Source organism: Artemia franciscana, chromosome 6, assembly GCF_032884065.1.
Source record: "Artemia franciscana chromosome 6, ASM3288406v1, whole genome shotgun sequence".
In the NCBI taxonomy this organism is placed as follows: domain Eukaryota; kingdom Metazoa; phylum Arthropoda; class Branchiopoda; order Anostraca; family Artemiidae; genus Artemia; species Artemia franciscana.
Genome location: NC_088868.1, coordinates 38,156,323 through 38,175,609, shown reverse-complemented (window position 1 = coordinate 38,175,609; position 19,287 = coordinate 38,156,323). Strand labels below are relative to the sequence as shown.

The 19,287-nt window shown below is 33.7% G+C and overlaps 1 protein-coding gene across 1 annotated transcript in view; it reads right to left on the bottom strand.

Annotated features, from left to right (window-relative positions):
* Positions 1-10,402, bottom strand: part of LOC136028394 (uncharacterized) — a 93,039-nt gene extending 82,637 nt beyond the window's left edge. Inside the window, exons 1-2 of the mRNA XM_065706209.1 lie at positions 10,367-10,402; positions 1,513-1,680 (exon numbers count right to left, since the gene is read on the bottom strand). Of these exons, the coding sequence (XP_065562281.1) occupies positions 1,513-1,670 (158 nt within the window). The 5' untranslated portion in view covers positions 1,671-1,680; positions 10,367-10,402. The remainder of the gene's footprint in view (positions 1-1,512; positions 1,681-10,366) is intronic.
* Positions 10,403-19,287: the final 8,885 nt, after the last annotated feature.

The following is a 19,287-nucleotide window of genomic DNA, read 5'->3' as shown; positions in this document are numbered from 1 at the left end:
CTTTTGACACTGTTGATTTTAATACTCTTCTTAGTAGACTAAGTGGGCTTGGGTTAGGTAGTACTTGTGTAAAGTGGTTTTCATCGTATTTGCATGGCCGGACTATCAAAGTTGCTTTATCAGATATATCAAGCAGAGAGTTCGGTGTTAAGTGTGGAGTGCCTCAAGGTTCCGTGCTGGGACCTCTACTTTATCTTATTTATGTTAATTCGTTGGCTTCACATGTTGGAGTTGAAGCGCTGACCTCTTTCGCGGACGACACTGCGATAACAGTAATTGGTAGTTGTTTGGTGCAGGTTGCACATAAGGCTAATTTGGCACTTGAACGTTTGCGCAGTTTTACAATAGGTAGTTCCCTAGTAGTTAATGCATCTAAAACAAATTACATTATATTTAGTAGAACAGGTAGGTTACTTAATGATAATAATAACATTTTTTTTGGACATTTACCCATTAAACAAGTTTTTGAAGTTAGGTATTTGGGGTTTTATTTAGATAATAATATTAGTTGGAAAAGGCATTGCAGTGTTATTGGTGCTAAAATGGCTAGGGGTCTAGGAATTTTGAGACGTGTAAAAAAAACTTTTCCGTTCAAGATTTTAAAAATCATTTATTTTTCCCTTGTTCATCCTTATATAGATTATGGTTGTGTTCATTGGGCTAGTAATTTCTTCTCTAATTATAAAAGGATCCAGATTTTGCAAAATAAAAGCATTCGATTGATTGCGGACATAAAAGTGCAGGTTGAATCCAAAACTACTGCTAGCTTTTCCCGGTGTAATGTTTTAAATGTTGGTCAGATTCGTGACTACCAGGCATCAATTTTTGTGTTCCAGAGCATGAAACATATATGCCCTGAGTATTTTCATGATTATTTTTCCATGAATCAGGAGTACCATAATTATGATACAAGAAATTCACAACTTTTAACCCATGAACAAAGAAAAACAGTTCGATCATCATATGTGGTTCGGAATCTGGGGCCTTCTGTTTGGAATGGTTTGCCGGCTGGCATCAGGGAGTCTGTCACTTTATATGGGTTTAAAAATAAATTGAAAATGTTTCATTTAAGTAATAGGTTTTGAAGGGCAGAAGGTTTTTGATGTCTTTTTTTTTGCAGTTTATTGATGTGGGGTGGGGACTTAATACCGGTAAATGATATTTAATATGATTATTTTGTTGTATTTTGTTCATGTGTATGTGTTGTTATTTTTTATATATAAGATAGGCTAGGTGGTTAATCATGAGATGTTATGTTTAGATATTTATTTATAAGATGTAAATCATAATATGAAATTGCAGCACAAGTCCTTAGGACTTCCTTTTTGCTGCAACAATTTATTAGTGTTGTCATTTTTTTATTTATGTTTGTATTGTGGATAAAATAAAACTTACCTACCTTCCTCTACAAAAGTAGAGAAAATATGAGTTACATGAAATTTACAGTTTTTGCGATTTTTTAAAAGCAAAATAGGATATTGAAAATAAATAAAATTTAGTGTGACGACTTACTTTTCCTCTTCTAGAACATCCGCTTTGGGTCGGCGTAAAGGTTTATATTCAGAAATATCTGTTCTGGGTCTTCCTATTGGTTTAGGACTAGGTGATTGTGGCTGATGTGAACTCTCAAGGTGATTGCAGGGTTCATTCTCCATCAGTTCCGCCTCCATTTCATCTTTCCTGCAGTAAGAACAGGTTTGAAAAATTTATTATAAGTGGCACAAACAATGCCATTTTTAAGTTCATATGTGTATTAAGGCTTATTGTGAATTAATCCCGTAGCCTGGCCAACTTCATTCCCCTCAACACTCCCCAATGTGCAAAAATATTGAATAAATTATATATTTTCATTGCATTATCCCACCCGTAGCTTGCTTGTCCAGTTTTTGGTTCGTCACACTTGATTCAATACACAGGTACACGGGTTGAAACAAGAGAGATGTATTGTGGGATTTACTGAAAATACATAATTTAGGTTATATATTTGCAAATTAGGGGGGTTGGCAGTAAAGTATAGAAGGTCTGCATGCAAACTGTGTTAGCTATAATTATTTTGCATATTATGAAGTAAGAACTGTTTCATTAGGACCAAACTTCACTTCTTGGGTGCGGTGGCTCTAAGACCCAAGTACCTTTTTTTTCCAGAGGTGCTCCATATGGAACGGGTGGTCGTATAAATTTTGAATAGGTTCATTTGATTAAAAATCGGAAGTTCTAGCGTCCTTTTTAAGGGTCAAAAGTGATCAGAAGGCAACTATACCCCTATGGCCTATTTTCCCCAGATACATTCAATAAAAATTTTGAAATACTTATTTTGTTAAAATAGTCCATAGATCATTTAAATAAAACTCCAGAGTTGAGATAATTCCCATGAGCTCAAGATTAGGAGGAAGCTCATTTAAGTAAAAACTAAAAGTTCTAGCTCCCCGTTTTAAGAGACAAAAGTGATCGGAGGGTAACAGCCGCCCCCTCCCAAACACGCCATCTTTCCTCCAAATGCTTCAGATCACAATTTTAAGATAACGATTCGGTTCAAAATAGTTCAAAGATTACATAATAAGTCATTTAGGGTCCTTACAACCTCTAGATCATGAAAGCAAGGACTGATGCCATAAGTAAATATAGGGCTCTTGTAAAAAAGCTGACAGAATGAAGTTTGGCTGTAGTTCCCTTTTCAAGAGTCAAAGTGATTGGAGAGAAGCTAACCCACCATACGCCCTATTGTCCCCAAATGAAACCGATCATACTCTTAATATAATTATTTCATTCAAATTAGTTTACATTTAGCAATTCCTTTAAGGCTGGAAAAACCTCCTAGTGTCTATGGGCAATGGTTGTACATTATGCCTCAGGGGCATATTGGGTATTTATGAAAAGGGTGGTCGTATAAATTTTGGAAGAGGGTGATTTCAATTAGAAATGAAATTTCTCTTTCCTCTTTATGCCTCAAAAGTTACCCCGCGTACCCTCTTCTCCCCAAATACCGATTGAATTTCAAAATTTGGAATTTTGAAATAATCATTTTGTTCAATATCATGTAGCCAAGGATAATATAGTCATCGTCTCCAGGACTGACAGCCATGCAGAGCCGGGGGTGTGGGTTATAAGTTATAAAACGAACAATATAAAGTTTTTAATAACAGAGGATAGAATAAACTTTGATTGAGACTCAATTGATTGTAAATTGAAAGTTCAGTTCCCAATTTTAGTAAAAAGTAATCGAATTTTAACAAGCCCCCACTTCTCCCTCCTAAAACCTCTTTTCCCAGATGCATCCGATCGAAATTCGTAGATAGACATTTTGTTCGAAATAGTCAAAAGCCTCCAGGATTAACAATCCCACAAGAAACCAGTGGCAAGGATTGTAAGCTATGTCCTGGGGAAATATAAGGTTTTTAGTGAGCGCATGACCGTATATACTTTGGAAGAGACTAGTTTCATTGTAAACTGAAAGTTGTATTTCCAATTTCAAGAGTCAAAACTTATGAGAGGGTTATTTGCTCCTGTCCCACGGCCTCTTTCCAAAAATATATTCGGCCAATTTTTTGAATTATCCATTTTGTTCAAAATATTCCAAATCTCTTACAACAAAGCATTCATGGTTCAGAACTCCCCCCCCCCAGAGCCCGGAGGTAGAAGTATACGCAACTCTTCAATAAATTTGCCCTGTTTTATGGAATGGGTGGCCTTATAAACTTAGCAAAAGGCTTACTTGATAGGAAACTGAAAGTTCTAGTTCCTTTGTATGAGTCAAAAGTAATAGAAACGAAACAAGCCTAAACCCCAGTCCCAAGTCATTCCACAGTACAAAGTTCAAAAAATTTTGGTAGTGCAAAATAAAATAAGTTTCCGATTAAATCTGGTGCTGACCATATCAATTGGTTATTCTTTCAATGCATACTATAGATAATTTTATAGTCAATATTCTAAATCCTCTTTTGATTCATTGATTTTATATACCATACTTATCAAATCATCATTTGTTTATTTACCAAAATTTTGGAACAGCTATCTTGTGCAGAATAGTCAAAAAGTAAAAAAAAACACTATGCATCCGTGGATGAAAAAAAAAAACGACTCAAAGTCCCAAGGGCAAGTGTTGTACGTTACATATTGGCCCAGAGTTACTTGACTGTTCTACTAAGCTGAACAAAATAGCGGGCTAAAAATTTTATTGGATGTGTTAGGAAAAGGAATTGGCCTGGAAAGAGTGCTGCTTGCGTTCCAATCTTTTTAGACTTTTAAAAAGGGTATTAGAACTTTTAACTTCCAATCTAAACACCTCCCTTAAAAATTACAGTAAAGTTGTTAGTCACTATAGAGTGGCACTGCTTATGATGTTGCTTATCACCCTTTAAAAAACGTGTATTACCTGTAAAACATGTTATTAACCTTTTGAAAACCTATATCCATATAGTTTTTCCATTTAATTGAAATTTCCAAAATATGCTCCTTGAAAGTTTCACCTTAACACCCTTTAGTGTCATTAGTTAAGTAACTGTAGTAGCAGTATTAATACTATACACATAGTGCATTCTGGCTAGTTTGAAATCCACCAAAACTTATCCTTAAATGTCTACCTTAGTAATGTAAGCCATTCTTGAGATGTTGCTTTGTTTCATCGTTTTGAAAATCTCTAAGCTCATAGTTCGTTTTCATTTGGTTATGCAACCGCCTAAATACTCCTTGAAAGCTTCCCCTAATATTCTTAGTTTGCGTAGTAACAGTAGTAACATTAGTAGCAGTAAGCACATAGCCCCTTTGGTTTCTTCAACATTTCCTAATCACACGCTGAAAGTTTCAAGTTAATACCATCATTCATTCCTGAGACATTTCTGACGTCTTCCCAGCAGCCTGTGTAGGCGCAATTTGTTTTGATCTAGTTCAATCCAGTTTTAACATTTCCAAGTTTTTCACCTTAATACTCTTAGCTTTAGTAGCAGCAGTAGTAGTAGTACAAGTAGTAATAGTAGTAGTAGTAATACAAACCAAAAGTATCACCCTCCAACACCCCCTGATTGTCCTATATATAGCAATAGGATATACATCATGCTAAAGAAAACAATTTAATTTACTATACAAACAAATATAGCTTTCTAAAATGCAGTATGCTTCTATTAATCTGATTATCACATTGACTTTCATTGCTATTCATATTTAAATTATTCTCAATACAATATTTTGTCTACAATTCTAATCCAGTCTCTTGGGTAAAACTGAATATCACTTAGCTTAGACAGTCTAGACTAGACTGTCTACTTTGCAACTCAGTGCAAAATGCATCAAGAGAAATAAATAACAGAGAAATACATAACTAGGACTATACAGTTAGAGGAGAACTTCAAAAAAAGCAAACATGATATTTTGAATGAGCATGAAATAAAAAACCTAACGGTAGGCTTACAATTCTTTTTGTTTGAATATATTCCCTTAAAGAAAGTGGCAGCTCTAGACTGTTGTCCATCATCTTTCTTTGTTAAAAATAGTTTCTGCATTCTTGAATAGATGTGAAATCTAGTTTTGCCTAAGTGATCACAGCAGGATTGTGAATATAGGTATGATTTGAATTTTCTAAGAATGTGGATGTCATTGGAAGAAACCATGATTATCTATTTAATAAAAACACCTTTAATGTTAATGAAAAGAAGAACCAAGAAACATTAAGACTAAAGACTGCACTGAAAATTACTGTTCTGTCAGCATAACTTGCTCTGTTGCCAAAGTACTTAAAACGTATGTGAATAAGACTTCAATGCAGCATTTCGAGGTCAATAGCATCTTAACTCCTTCTCAACATGGTTTGACATCTGGAAGATCCACTGACACATAACCTTCTACAGATGCAAAAATAAATCTAAGCCCTACTAGACAAAAACATTCCTGTAGACATAATCCTCCCAAGCCCATGATAAGCTTTGGCGAAAGATTGCCTCTTTGCACCTCCTCTACAAGAGTCGTATGAGGATCCCTTAGGGTATTATTCTTGGACTAAGTTGCTTCACCTTCTACATCATTCTCACTCTTCATGCACATGATTCTAAATTAGTGGATTGAGTTGCCAAACCTTCTGATTTATAATTTATCAAGATTGATCTTGATATCCTTAGAAATATGGTGGATACATGAGTCTTTGCCTTCAAAATTGGTAAATTTCCATGCTACATTTAGATAACAATAATAAACCTGTTTGGTAGTGTCAGAAAAACAGTCTTTATGTATATGAAAAGAGAACAAAATAATGGATCAATTAGTACTAGAATAATTTTACTAGCAAGCTTCCTTTAGAAGTAGTCAACCACTAAACTGATACCAAAGAAAGTAATGAAAATAGGTCTTGGACAAAGCCTGGTTTGAAATCTAGTTTGGATCAATTGTATCCTTGACAGCCCTATAGGCTACTCTATTAAACATCAAACAAACATAGTATTAGCCAAAAATGTCAAAGAACTTGGCTCTTAGCAAGCTTTCAACCCTAAAAAGCAGATGAATCCAAATTTAACATTCATTTGCAGTGGAAAAGAACTCCACCCCCTATATATAGGCCCATCAATTCAGGGTATATATTTGCACATCAGAGTAAAAAGGAGGTAAAGTTTATTTCTGATGCAAATGAATGTTAAATTTTGATTCAGGATGCAATTTTGACTATACAGGTATGCTTTTACTTTAACCCCACCCCTAATGTGCAAGTAGATTCACTAAATTGGATAATTAGGGGAGGAGTAAAGTTAATTTCCAATGCAAATACATTTTATATTTGGATTCAGGATGCAATTCTGATTGCAGAGGTAAGTTTATTTCTTAGCTACCTGAATAGTCCGTAAACAGAAACATTGGGCTAGCCAATCCATCAACTAGGATTCCCCTGTAGCCTATGAAAAACAACATGTTACCGTATTTCATGCAAACGAAAGAAACAACTGATTTGGTAATATTTCTAAATAAAAACTTTCACTTAAAGACTTATTCAACTCGTTTTAATAAACAAATTTTGTTTTATTGCTTCTTAGAGATAAGACAAACTGATAAGCATTTAGGCTACTGTTTATTTTGAAATTTGAAAAAAAAATCCTGTGGCTGAGGTAAATTTCGTTTAAGGCCTGTTTTCTATAATATGAATCGTTTTTCATTTTGTTAAGGAACGATGGGGAATGATTCATACCCTGTCTTATTATTTTTCTTATTATTATTAACGATATATGTCTTATTATTGATAGAGCCACGACAGTTTAATTAAATACTTTTAATACTTTTAATCGTTGTTTCTTGTTTTTTAGCACATATAAAACTTTAGCTCCAATCAATAATATTAAGCTGGGAATATTGCTAAGAAGCCGTGAGCTGAAAGTATATTTTTGAACCCTTGCAACAATACCATTTTTGCGTACTTTATTGCTCATTGTTCAACTTCGGCAAAAAAGATTAAAGATCAATGAAGTGAAACTAATGCAAAAGCAATAAGTTCAATAAAAAAAAATACCTTTTCTAAGATTAGAATCAAATTTTGCTTTCTTAGTTTGAATTGGACTAATTTAACAAAACAACAAAAATACAAAGTTGAAGGATTGCGCATTTTACTAGATCTGTTCCAGAAAGTTCACTTTGATTTAAAAAGAAAAGAGGAATAAAATTAACATTTCTTGCAAAATTCAACCAAATCTTCAACTTTCTTCTTCCAATTTCCGGTATGATTTTAGATTTCGATTCGACTTAAACTACATTTTCTGACTAAACATATCACTTCGAGACTTTCTTAACAAGATTTGGAAATTGTACAACTGAATTTTAAATCTTAAGTACCTTATATTGAAATTTGTGTCTAAACCGGATCTAAAGTTTTTAATATCTAATCCGCTTAAGCTAGGATGTTTTTTTTCTCGTATAGAGTGTAATTTTGGGCTTTTCGTCAAACTTTCACCGAGTGTCAAAATTTAGGGGTACTACCCCCCCTCCGCCCTCTCCTCGTGGTGCCCGTGGTCATTTGGATGAAGATATAAATCCGAATCAATTACCATTGAATATTTTTGTAGTATCTATCTCTAAAATCTTATCCTAGTTAAAAACTCCAAAGTTGGTCTAATTTAAATTTTATACGGTTTTTATAAGAAGCAATTGCCTGTTTTTCTTTTTCTGCTTCTTCTTCTTTTCCCAAAAACTTCAAGTTTTAAAACAAATTACTTGGGATTTTTTTTATTGTAATTTAAATCGGAAGAAGTAGAGTGATACTACATTTTCTAAAGTGGCAAGAAGCCTAGGCTTACTTCTATGTTTTCATAATTTGTTCCAGGTTGGTGTATTAAAGATTATTTATGGTTCAATTATCAATCCTTATATTGTATATGGGTATGCTTTTTGGGCAAGTGACTGTTATGTCAACTATAGAAGAATCCGGATAATTCAAAACAAAGCTTTTTCTGTTGGGGGACTGTGCAAACATTGACTATATACTCCTTAGTACAGCCATTTTTTAATTCGGAAATAGGTCAACTAAAGGGACACCAGCTACTAACACTGGTATACTAATTTTCGAGTGAGGTTACAACAATATATTTTATGGAATTTTTTACTACTTTGTTTTATGATCTGCATCATACGTTGAATTCCGATAAGCTTATAAATTGTAATACAATACAGTGCAGTCAGACCATTTGGAATGACGCATGGTTTTACCCTTATCTAATAGCCTCTCGGACAGCACTATGGCTCTGAATCGGTTTCGTCGTTTGAATCTTAGACCAAACGGTTTCTCTTCATCAGGATTCAGGATGAGAGTAGGTTCCTCGTGAGTTTTATGTATTATGTATTCTTAATGGACACGATAGGTATCAATTTTGATGTTTGGCTGTTTTTTAAAGCTTTAATGTGAGGCCTTATTTCGGCTGCAACAAGCCTATTGTTGGTGCTCCTTAATTTTAGGAGCTTGGAAGGTGTGAAAATTCTGCACATACGACAGCCATCACTGACGTATGATGGTGTAGTCGGTCATCTTTTCTGTTGATCCATCATTGTTGATTGACCATTGACTTGATACGACTCAGCCAGGGCAGGTTCTTGCTGGATACAAAAGGTATTGATTTTTAAGATATTTGTCGTTTTTTTTTTAACTTTAAGGCGAAGGCTGATTTTGGCTAGAACAAGATATTGGCTGCAACCTATGGTTTGTGTTCTTAACTTTAGCGGCTTCGTAGGTAGGAAAATTCTGCACAAACGACAGCCATCGATGGTGCATGATGGTGTAGTCGATCATGTTCTTCGTTGGTCGATCATATCAGCTATACTTGGCTAAGTTGAGTCTTTGAAACCACGTGTTGAAAACTGTAATATTCTCTCCCTGTTGTCATTTAGGCTATCTACCATTACTGGTCAAACGGCAAATCCCACAGGCGACACTTATTTTTAATGCTAGTATTTATATCTCCTCGAAGGCCAAGGTAATCATGGGAGGTACTAACAAGTCTTATAAAAATAATAAGGTATAAACTTATACTGATCTTGCTCCTCGGCTTCCTTTTATGGGACGCAACAGGTAATGATGGTTATTTTTCATGTTCCCCATCGAGTCTTGCTCTCAGGTGCCTGGATGTTACTAGTTTTAATGACAGGAGGCATGTGTTTGCGGGAATTATTTATTTTATCTATTTACTATTTAATTTTATTTACTCTTTTATGAAAGTGTTTCAAATAAATTTTAATCTTCCATTAAAACTTGGTCTTTTGAGATAAAGAAACTACAAAATATACATAAATTTCAATGAGTCCCAACTCTAAACATCACAAAGTGAGTCCAGAACCTTAATGACAACTAATTGCTTCCAAGATATAAAACTAAAGCAAAGAATTCTACAGCCCTGAACTGAATTCCACCATCAAATGATGGGAATCTGGTTTATCTGAGTTACTTATATTATTGCAAACTAACTACAAACTAGTAAATTCAAACTAATTGAATTTTGAAGAATAATTGAATGCTTCAGTTTCATTGTTAAAGTTGCAATTATTGCTAAACCTAACAAACCAATTCTCTCTGAATTCACTGGTGCGGTCCTTTTCGTCACTAAATTCAATTTTAGACAGTCGGGATTGACAGAGTGCAAGTTTTAAAACTTACTGCATTCGACTCCTCAGCGTCATTTGTTCAAGATGGTAATCGGTCGACTACAAATTAATTTGGATACTAGTTTACAGAAAAATTTAATCTGGAACAATAAGGGAGATGAGGTGAAAAAAGTGATTTTGATGCCCATTATATTCTAATACTGCTGTTTGAGAGTGATATATACAAATATAAACTTGAGAGCAAGATCGTGAAAAAGGATATATATTCTCAGCTGTCAAAAGAAGCTGAGGGAGAAAAGATTCTTTTTACCAAACGACGAAAACTCGGCCATTAATAATGCGTAAGCACAAGTCAAGTTTTTAAAAGTACTTGTAGAAACATTAAAGATGCCAAAAACAAATTGGCGAAGAAGTAAAAAAATTCTTTGAAGAGATGGATAGGATCCGGAGTGACAAACATTCGAATTTTCCCAATTACAGTTCCTGATACAATGGTCAACATTCAAATTTAAGACAATAGTAGTGGTTATCTGGTTTCTGTAATCAAAGGTATATATGGTATAATAAGATAATATATAGAGGAGTGCTGTTATTAACGTTAAAAGTAAAGATCGCCATCTAGTAGAGTCTGAGACTAATTTAAAGCTGAAATTTTGGAAGGGTGGCTATCTTCGGGGAAGTTATGACATTGGTAGACTCTGGGATGGGAATTTGAGAGATAATTACTTGGAACAGTTGAGAACTAAATTAAAGAGTTTCCAACTTGACAATGTAAAAGATGGATGGAATACTTTTAGGAAAATACCTTGTAAAATGGCTAATGGTGTCTCAGGGATGAAAGTTAGAATCACATTAGGAAATATGAGTAAAAAATTCTGAACATTTAATAGAGAGGAGAAGGGTCTTTTACAAGAAATTTCTAAGTGATATATAGATCCAAAGAAAACAAGAGAAATGTAAAGCAAGTCGAGAAAACACTAAAATATGAACTAAAAAGGTGCCAAGTGGAAGCCAAGGATAAAATGCAGAGGATCTGAAAGATGCATCTAGACGGCATAATAATAAACGATTGTACGAGCATAAAAATGGATAGAGAATCTGGAATTGTCCCAGTTAAATATAAGAATAAGGCAGCAGCTGGTGGTGAGGGAAGAGTTAAAGAGAGATGGTCTGAACGTTTTAAGAATTTGGTAAACCAGGATAGAATTGCAGGAAAAGATATAGAGAAAATAAAGTTTGTGACACCTTGGACGTGAAGGAAGATTTATTTTATTAGGAAGAATTAGCGACTTGCATGCGAAAAAAGTAGAATTTTGCATTTCTTTGCCATAAGAAAGAAAACGGGTTGTATTTTTATGGTAGTGGGAGGGGGTTTATCGAATCAATAGTCATAGAAGATCAGGAGACGGCTCCTTCGAATGGAAATTCAAAGTTTTACTGCCTTTTGCAATTGGCCAAAAAAGTAGCACAGTAACAAGTCCCTCCTCCAAGGTTTTTTCTCCAAAACCGTCTGATGAAAATTTTGATGTTTTCTGATTTTGATTTTGTTCAGCATAGTTAAAATGCTCAATGAACATGCTTTTGGGGATAACATGACCTCCTGACGCTGGGAAAGGATGGTAATTTAATAAGTTATTTTTTAGTATAAAGATATATTTAGGAGGGGGGGTTTCTCCAAGACAATTTATTGTTGGAGGGTGTAAGTTTCTGGTGATGAGCTTTCAGAGAAAACTTTTACACAGAGAAAATTGCTGAGAATTCATATACAGAATTCATTTCATTTATCCTACTTTCTTTTTGGCGACTTAGTTTTAGATTTGGAGACGGTTGAAGAGAGTTGCCAGGGAAAAATTTTCAGCGAGGTCAGAATCCTCTTGGGAACTCTCTTAAGGGGGAAGAAGTACACTACTGCGCAATTCTTCAGATTTTGGATATTGAAATATTGCGTGGGAGGAACTATCCATGGGAGGGGGGAGGTTCACGGTGAAACTGTTCTACAATTTTTTGATAAAAATGTAAAACATCAAAATGCAAAAAAAAAGTATAATTTATTTTAATAAAACTGAGAGGGAAAACAATTTGTTTCTCAAATGTTTTCTTTGGAAACTTTTTTTTTGGTAGAATTACGAAAAAAAAGCATTTTTCTATTAAATGCTCCTATGATCCATTTTCAAACTTTTTAAACTCCTTACTTTTCAACTGAAAGTAAGGAGCGACATAGAAACTTTATTACGTATATGAGGGAGGTTGCTCCGCCACAAAACCTTGCTTTTTATGCTAAAGTTTTTTTGTTCTTTACAAAAAAGCTTTTACTTTTTCTAATTAAACGAAGTGTTTCAAGAGTCGTTCCTACAGAACTGGAACAGAATTCAAACTTTAGCGTAAAGTGTGAGGTGTTGAGGAAGAACAGCTCCCCGTCCCTTGTTTAGGATTCGTAATAGTGTCTGTTCGGTTTAAGTTTTAGTGTACCTCTTCACTTTCAGTTGAAAATGCTTTTTTTTATGTAATATCAGATCGTTTTAAGTAGTCTCAGGAAATCTGGCTATACCTCCACGGATAAATCTCTCCTCCCCAAGGATTTATTCTCTAAACAATTCAATTTGGGTGAAAATTTGCCCTGGACAACTTAGTTGGCTATTAGAAAGCAAGACATAAGAAGAATTTTGTACAAAGTTTCTGGCAAATACCCCTAGCGTTAAATTTTCCCTGGAAAATTCACCCTCTGAAGACTTCCCTCCACACGGAAAATTATCCATGTGGAAGATACTACCAGCAAAAAATTCACCCCTCCCCAGAAAAATGTATGTATACTTCCCAACAACAAACGTTACACGAAAATGATGGATAAATTTTTTATATTAAGCCTTTCCCCATGGACTTTGTCGGGTTGTGATATTTCCAAAGGCATGTTTATTCGCCTTTCAACTATGCCGAACAAAATAAATATTTCAAAATTTTAATCAGATCCTTTTAAGAAAAAAGGGAGCGTGGGAGGGGGCCTAGTTGCTCCCCAATTATTTTGGTCAGTTATAAAGGGCATTATAACTTTTAATTTCCCTTTTATTGAATTATTCCCCTCACGATATTCTAGGACCACTTGGTCGATACGATCATCCCTTAAAAAAAAAAAAAAAAAAAAAAAAAAAAAAAAAAAAAAAAAACGCCCGTGATCTTCCTTCTGGCAAAAACTTCAAAACTCCATATTTTTTCAGATAGAACCCTGAAACCTCAACAGAAGAGTTCACTGATACAAGGAATCTGAGGGTGTGATTTTCAATAAGCTTCTGTATCTGTTAGGCGGGTTATCTCCTTTTTTGATACATTTGATATATCTATTGGAATCAAAACTCCGTTTTTTAGAGTTTTGGTTACTATTGAACCGGGTTGGTCCTTTACTACAGATCGTTACAATGAGCTGTTCGCATATTCTAACCAAAAATTCGGAAGAACCTCTTCCTTGCTAGGATTTTCCTGGAATAAACATTAAATTGCGATTTCAATTAACTCTTGGTTAAAGTTTTCCTTAGTAGTTGTCCGAGGTGATACCAATTTAAGTGATTTCTTTCCTCTTATTCTTAAGGATTAAATAAAAAAAAGGGTTTAAAAAAAAGAGCTGACCCTTGAGGAAGGAACAGTCCCTTTCATATACGGAGTAATTTTTGTTCGTTTTAAGTTTTAATGTCGCTCCTTACTTTCAGTTAAAAAAAAAACTTTTTTTCATTTAATTTCTGAACGTTTTTGAATTAATGCATGTTTTGATTTTAGCTCTCCACAAATGAATTATTAAAACAAAATTTGCAAATTATTTTTTTTTTGGCTCAATGGCTTTCTCTTAGTTTTGATCGGAGGACTTTCAGAAAAAAGGATTGGGGGAGGAGGCCTAGTTGCCTTCCAGTCTTTAGCTACTTAAAAAGGCCACTAGAACTTTTAGTTTTTTACAGATGTTTTTATTAGTAAAAAGTATACGTAACTTACGAATTAACCTACTTAATGAATTTCTATATTCGTTATATTTTTATTACGTATATGAGAGGGTTTGCCCTCTTGTTAATACCTTGCTCTTTATACTAACGCTTCAATTTTGTCCAAATTCTTTAAGAATGACCCCTGAATCACAAAGGCAATAGAATAAATAAGTAAAATTACTAAAAATTCTTAAGCGTAAAGAGTGAGATATTTAGGAGGAGATGAACACCTCATATGCATAATAATTTCTGTTCGTTTTAAGTTTTAATGCTGGTCCTTACTTTTAGTTGAAAAAACTTTTTCATCTTTTTTTTTATTGTTTTGTTTTTGAATTATGCTTGAAAATCCTGCGCCCCCTTCATGGAAATTCTCTTTCTCTATGACAAATTTCTCCATGAAAAGATCCTCCCACGTAACCTCCTCCCCTCAACCCCTCTCCCCCCAGAAAACAAAAAAAAACTGTAAATGTCCGTACATTTCCCAATAAACATTACTATAAGTAAACTCTGTTCAAAGTTTGTAATTTGCAGCCCCTCCATCGGGGACTGTGAGGGAGTAAGTCGTCCGCAAAGACATATTTATTAGGTTTTTTGGCTATGTTGAACAAAATTGCTATCTCAAAATTTTGACTCGTTAACTGTGGGAAAAAAATGAGCGTGGGACTAGCTGCCATCCGATTTTTTGGTCACTTAAAAAGGGCACAAGAAATTTTAACTTCCGTTGGAAAGAACCCTTTAGTGACCTTCTAGGACCACTGGGTCGATACGATCACCCCTGGGAAAAAAATAAAAATAAACAAACACGCACGAGTGATGGGTCTTCTGGAAAAAATTATAAATTCCACATTTTTGTAGATAGGAACTTGAAACTCCTACATTAGGGTTCTCTGATTTGCTGAATCCGATGGTGTGATTTTCGTTAAGATTCTATGAATTTAGGGGGTGTTTTTGCCCTATTTTCCAAAATGCGGCAACTTTTCACAGGCTCGTAAATTTTGATAGTTAATATTAAATTTGATTAAACTTATATTTTTTAAATCAGCTTAAAAATCTTATTCTTTTGATCTATCTATTAGCATCAAGAATACGTTTTTTAGAGTTTCGTTTACTATTGAGCCAGGTCGCTCCTACAGTTCGTTACCACGAACTGTTTGATATTGCATAGCTTCTATACTAACTCATCCCATTTGGGATTGTTCAATATTTAGTCAGTAAGATGAGCTAAAGTGATGCATTGAAAATAAATATAACAAAGATAAAAACTAAAATTACTTAAAATCAAATAAAATTCCAAACCAATAACTAAAAACCACAAATACCAATATTTACAATTGTCGCTACTGTAAGTGAGCACCACGGAAGCTAATGGAGTTTTTCAAGACAAAACCTTGAAAAATAGATATGAAATTTTATTTTATTTTTGGGTAGATTTGAACATAAAATTATTCTCGAGAGGTTTATTCCACGATTAAAATAAATTCGTAGTTCAGAAAATTTTGCCTGCTACATATTGATCTTCTCAGTTAAAACGCAAAAGGTTCTCAAGTAAGCTAATATTGGCACATATGTTTATATAATTCTTTTTTTTTTATATTGGGTTGTTTTATAATTGTATCCGTACCAATTTTGAAGCCTGTGTCGTTATAAAGGTTAACAGAGACTAATACAGCAGTTTACTTTCTAGCCCAACATGGTATTTCAGGGAAATTGGACCGTTAAAAAAAAAAAAAAATGGCTTAGATGTTAATTGGAATTTAACACAGATATATGTAGTTTTATGGTTTGTGTTTTTTTTTATCGAAATACAAGTATTTTACAAGCTTCACATATCACAGGGATTTTATATTCACTTGGATTCTACTATAGGTACAACGCTGTGCCTGGTTGAGGAATTTAAAGTTCAAAAACTAATATTGGCAGTAGTGTATTTTGCTGAAGACGAAGCTATTTCCTCGGGAACAAATAATTAATTTGCTTTTATTTTTGAGTGTATGTTAAACTCAAAGAGGATGTAGTTGTCTTTGAAAATATAAAATAAAAAAGACAAGTTCTTTAACTGCAAGTAAGGAGCGACATTAAAACTTAAGACGAACAGAAATTATTCCGTGTATGAAAGGGGTTGTCCTCTCTTCAACACATCGCTCTTTACGGTAAAGTTTGACTCTTTCTCACAACTCTACTTTTTAAAACAATAAAAAACTTTAGCGTAAAGAGCGAGGCGTTGAAGAGGGAACGACCCTTTCATATACGGAATAATTTCTGTTCGTTTTAAGTTTTAATGTCGTTCCTTACTTGCAGGTGAAAAACTTGTTTTTTATTTAATTTCTGAAGGTTTTTTAATTAATGCATGTTTTAATTTTGGTTCACCTCACATGAATAATTAAAATGAAATATACATATTATTTTTTTTTTTTGGCTAAATGGCTTTCTCATAGTTTTGATCGGACGATTTTGATAAGAAAAGGAGTGGGGGAGGAGACCTAGTTGTACTCCTATTTTTGGTAAATTAAAAAGGCAACTAGAATTTTTTCTTACGAACCTTTTCATTAGTAATAAATGTATGTAACTTACAAATTAACTTACGTAACGAAATTCTACATTTGTATATTTTTATTACGTGTATGAGGGGGTTCTCCCACTCGTTAATGCCTCGCTCTTTACACTAAAGCTTCAATGTGGTCCCAATTCTTTAAGAATGACCCCTGAAGCACAAAAGCCATAGAACAAATAGTTTGAAATTTTTAAAAACACTTTAGCGTAAAGAGCAAGGTATTGTGGAGGAGACAAAGTCCCTTATATACGTAATAATTTCTGTTCGTTTTAGTTTCTAATGGTGCTCCTTACTTCCACCTGAAAATAATGCTAGGAAATCCTTCAGCCCCTTCATGGAAATTTTCTTCCCTCATGATAAATTCCTCCATGGAAAGATCCTCCCACGTAACCCCCTCCCCCGACCCCCTTTAACGTGAAAATGATATTAAAACTTAAAACAAACAGAAATTACTTCGTATATGAAAGGGGCTGCTTCCTCACCTACGCCCCGCTCTTTACGCTAAAGTTTTTTTACTGTTTTAAAAAGAAGAGTTGAGAGAAAGAGTCAAACTTTAGCGTAAAGAGCGGGGCGTTGATGAGGAAGCAGCCCCTTTCATATACGAAGTAATTTCTGTTAGTTTTAAGTTTCAATGTCGCTTCTTACTTTCAGTTTAGAAAATTTATTTTTTTTTTATTTAATTACCACTAAAGTGTTACCCTTGTCTGCTTTTATAATAATAATAATAGATTCACACCTTCTTAAGTTATTAGGAATCTTTATGTCTTTTATAGAATTGTTAGGGATTTCTGGTTTTAAAGCAAACTTTGAAAGGCTTTTAACTGTAGGATTACATTGAAAATTCGTCAAAACTTGTAAAAAAAAACTAAAAGAAGTGAAAATTTCTTCAAATTCTATAATCTCAAGTTTCGATATAGTGTCAATATATACGAGTATTGATGTAAAAGCCGCAGACATTCTTCTTGAAAGAAAGATATTAAGAAGTTTGGACATAATTAGTGGTGAAACAGTTCTGGAAGTCGGTGTAATTATGAATTTAGTTAGGTTGTGCAATACGTTCTTTTATTTTTTTAATTCAGAGCGGATTTTTTTTAACAAGTAAATGGTTTACCCATGGGGGCCCTCTTAAAGTCCTTTAGCAAATTGTTTTGTAGGAAATATTGAAACATTAGCGTTAGATTCATATTTCTAAAACACAAATTTTGGGGGAGATACATGGATGACATAAATTCAGTATGGAATTATGGGGAGGAGGAATTAAAAGGTTTTTTAGAACATCTTAATTTTTGGGAAGGTGTTTTAAAATTTATAATAGAATTAGAAGAGGATAAGAAACATCCATTTCTGGATGTTCTTCTTTTAAAAAATGAAAATAGTCTGGATTTTAAAATTTGCAGAAAACCTACTAACATTAATAGATTTTTGTCGTTCTTCTCTGGTCATGCTCGCCAAGTAAAAATTGGTTTAATCATATCCTTAACTGACTGCTTTTTTAGAATTTGTTCTCCAAATTCATCGAGGAGGAATTCTTGTTGTTACAGGAGAGTTTAATAAGTAACCATTATCCAGGCTGGTTAATTGACCAGACTTTTTCAAAAAGAAGGAAAAAGTTTCTAGAATTTTCTAACAATATTCCGGAAAAAACAGAAACGAAAGATGTTTTTTGTTCTTTACCATATGTTCCAGTGCTGAGTGAAAACCTTAAAAGAATTTTAGAGCAACAAAGTGGGGTTTATAAAATCCCAAGTGCTTGTGAAAGCTCTTATGTGGGACATACTAACCAGAATTTAAAAATGAGATTACTACAACATCATAAATCTATTTCATCGTCCTTAAAGCAAAATTCCAAACCTGAAGATTTCATGTCGGTTCTATCAAAAATACAAAATTCCACATTTTTGTAGATAGGAGCTTGAAAATTCTAAAATAAGGTTCTTTGATACGCTGAATCTGATGGTGTGATTTTCGTTAAGATTGTATGATTTTTAGGAGGTATTTCCCCCTATTTTCTAAAACGAGGCAAATTTTCTCAGGGTCGTAACTTTTCATGGGCAAGACTAAGGTTGATGAAACTTATATATTTAAAATCAGCATTAAAATGCGATTCTTTTGATGTAGCTATTCGTATCAAAATTCCATGTTTATAGTTTCGGTTGCTATTGAGCCAGGTCGCTCCTTACTACAGTTCGCTACCACGAACTGTTTGATTAATGCTGATAATTATAATGCTGATGATGAACACTGTATATGTGTTGGAAATATCCAGTTAAAACATTTTTATATGAGTTCACTGTTGATTAAAAGGTTACATTCCTATTTTGAACTGTTATACTTTCATCATGGATAGGCAGTGTGGTCTTCGAAGTTATCTAGGTTTACATTGACCCTTTTTTTAATAGGATTTATTAGTTTAAAACCTATCTTTCCTGTTATTTTAATACATTTATTTTTGATTGTTTCTGTTATTGTCTTCCCATTGTTAGGTTTTTAATTCTTACAATGTGAATTGTTTTCAATGCTATTCAAGGTTATAACTTCACACAAAGTTATTCTCTTGTATCACAGAATTACTAGAAGTTAAATTGCATGTTAAAAATCATGTTGAGGGGAATGGTTGATTTTTTGTGTTTATACTTCAAATCGTAAAACTATGGTGGTCAAAATTGATTTGATCCTATAAAAGTCAAAAGTTTACAGACAATTTAAATCCTTTCA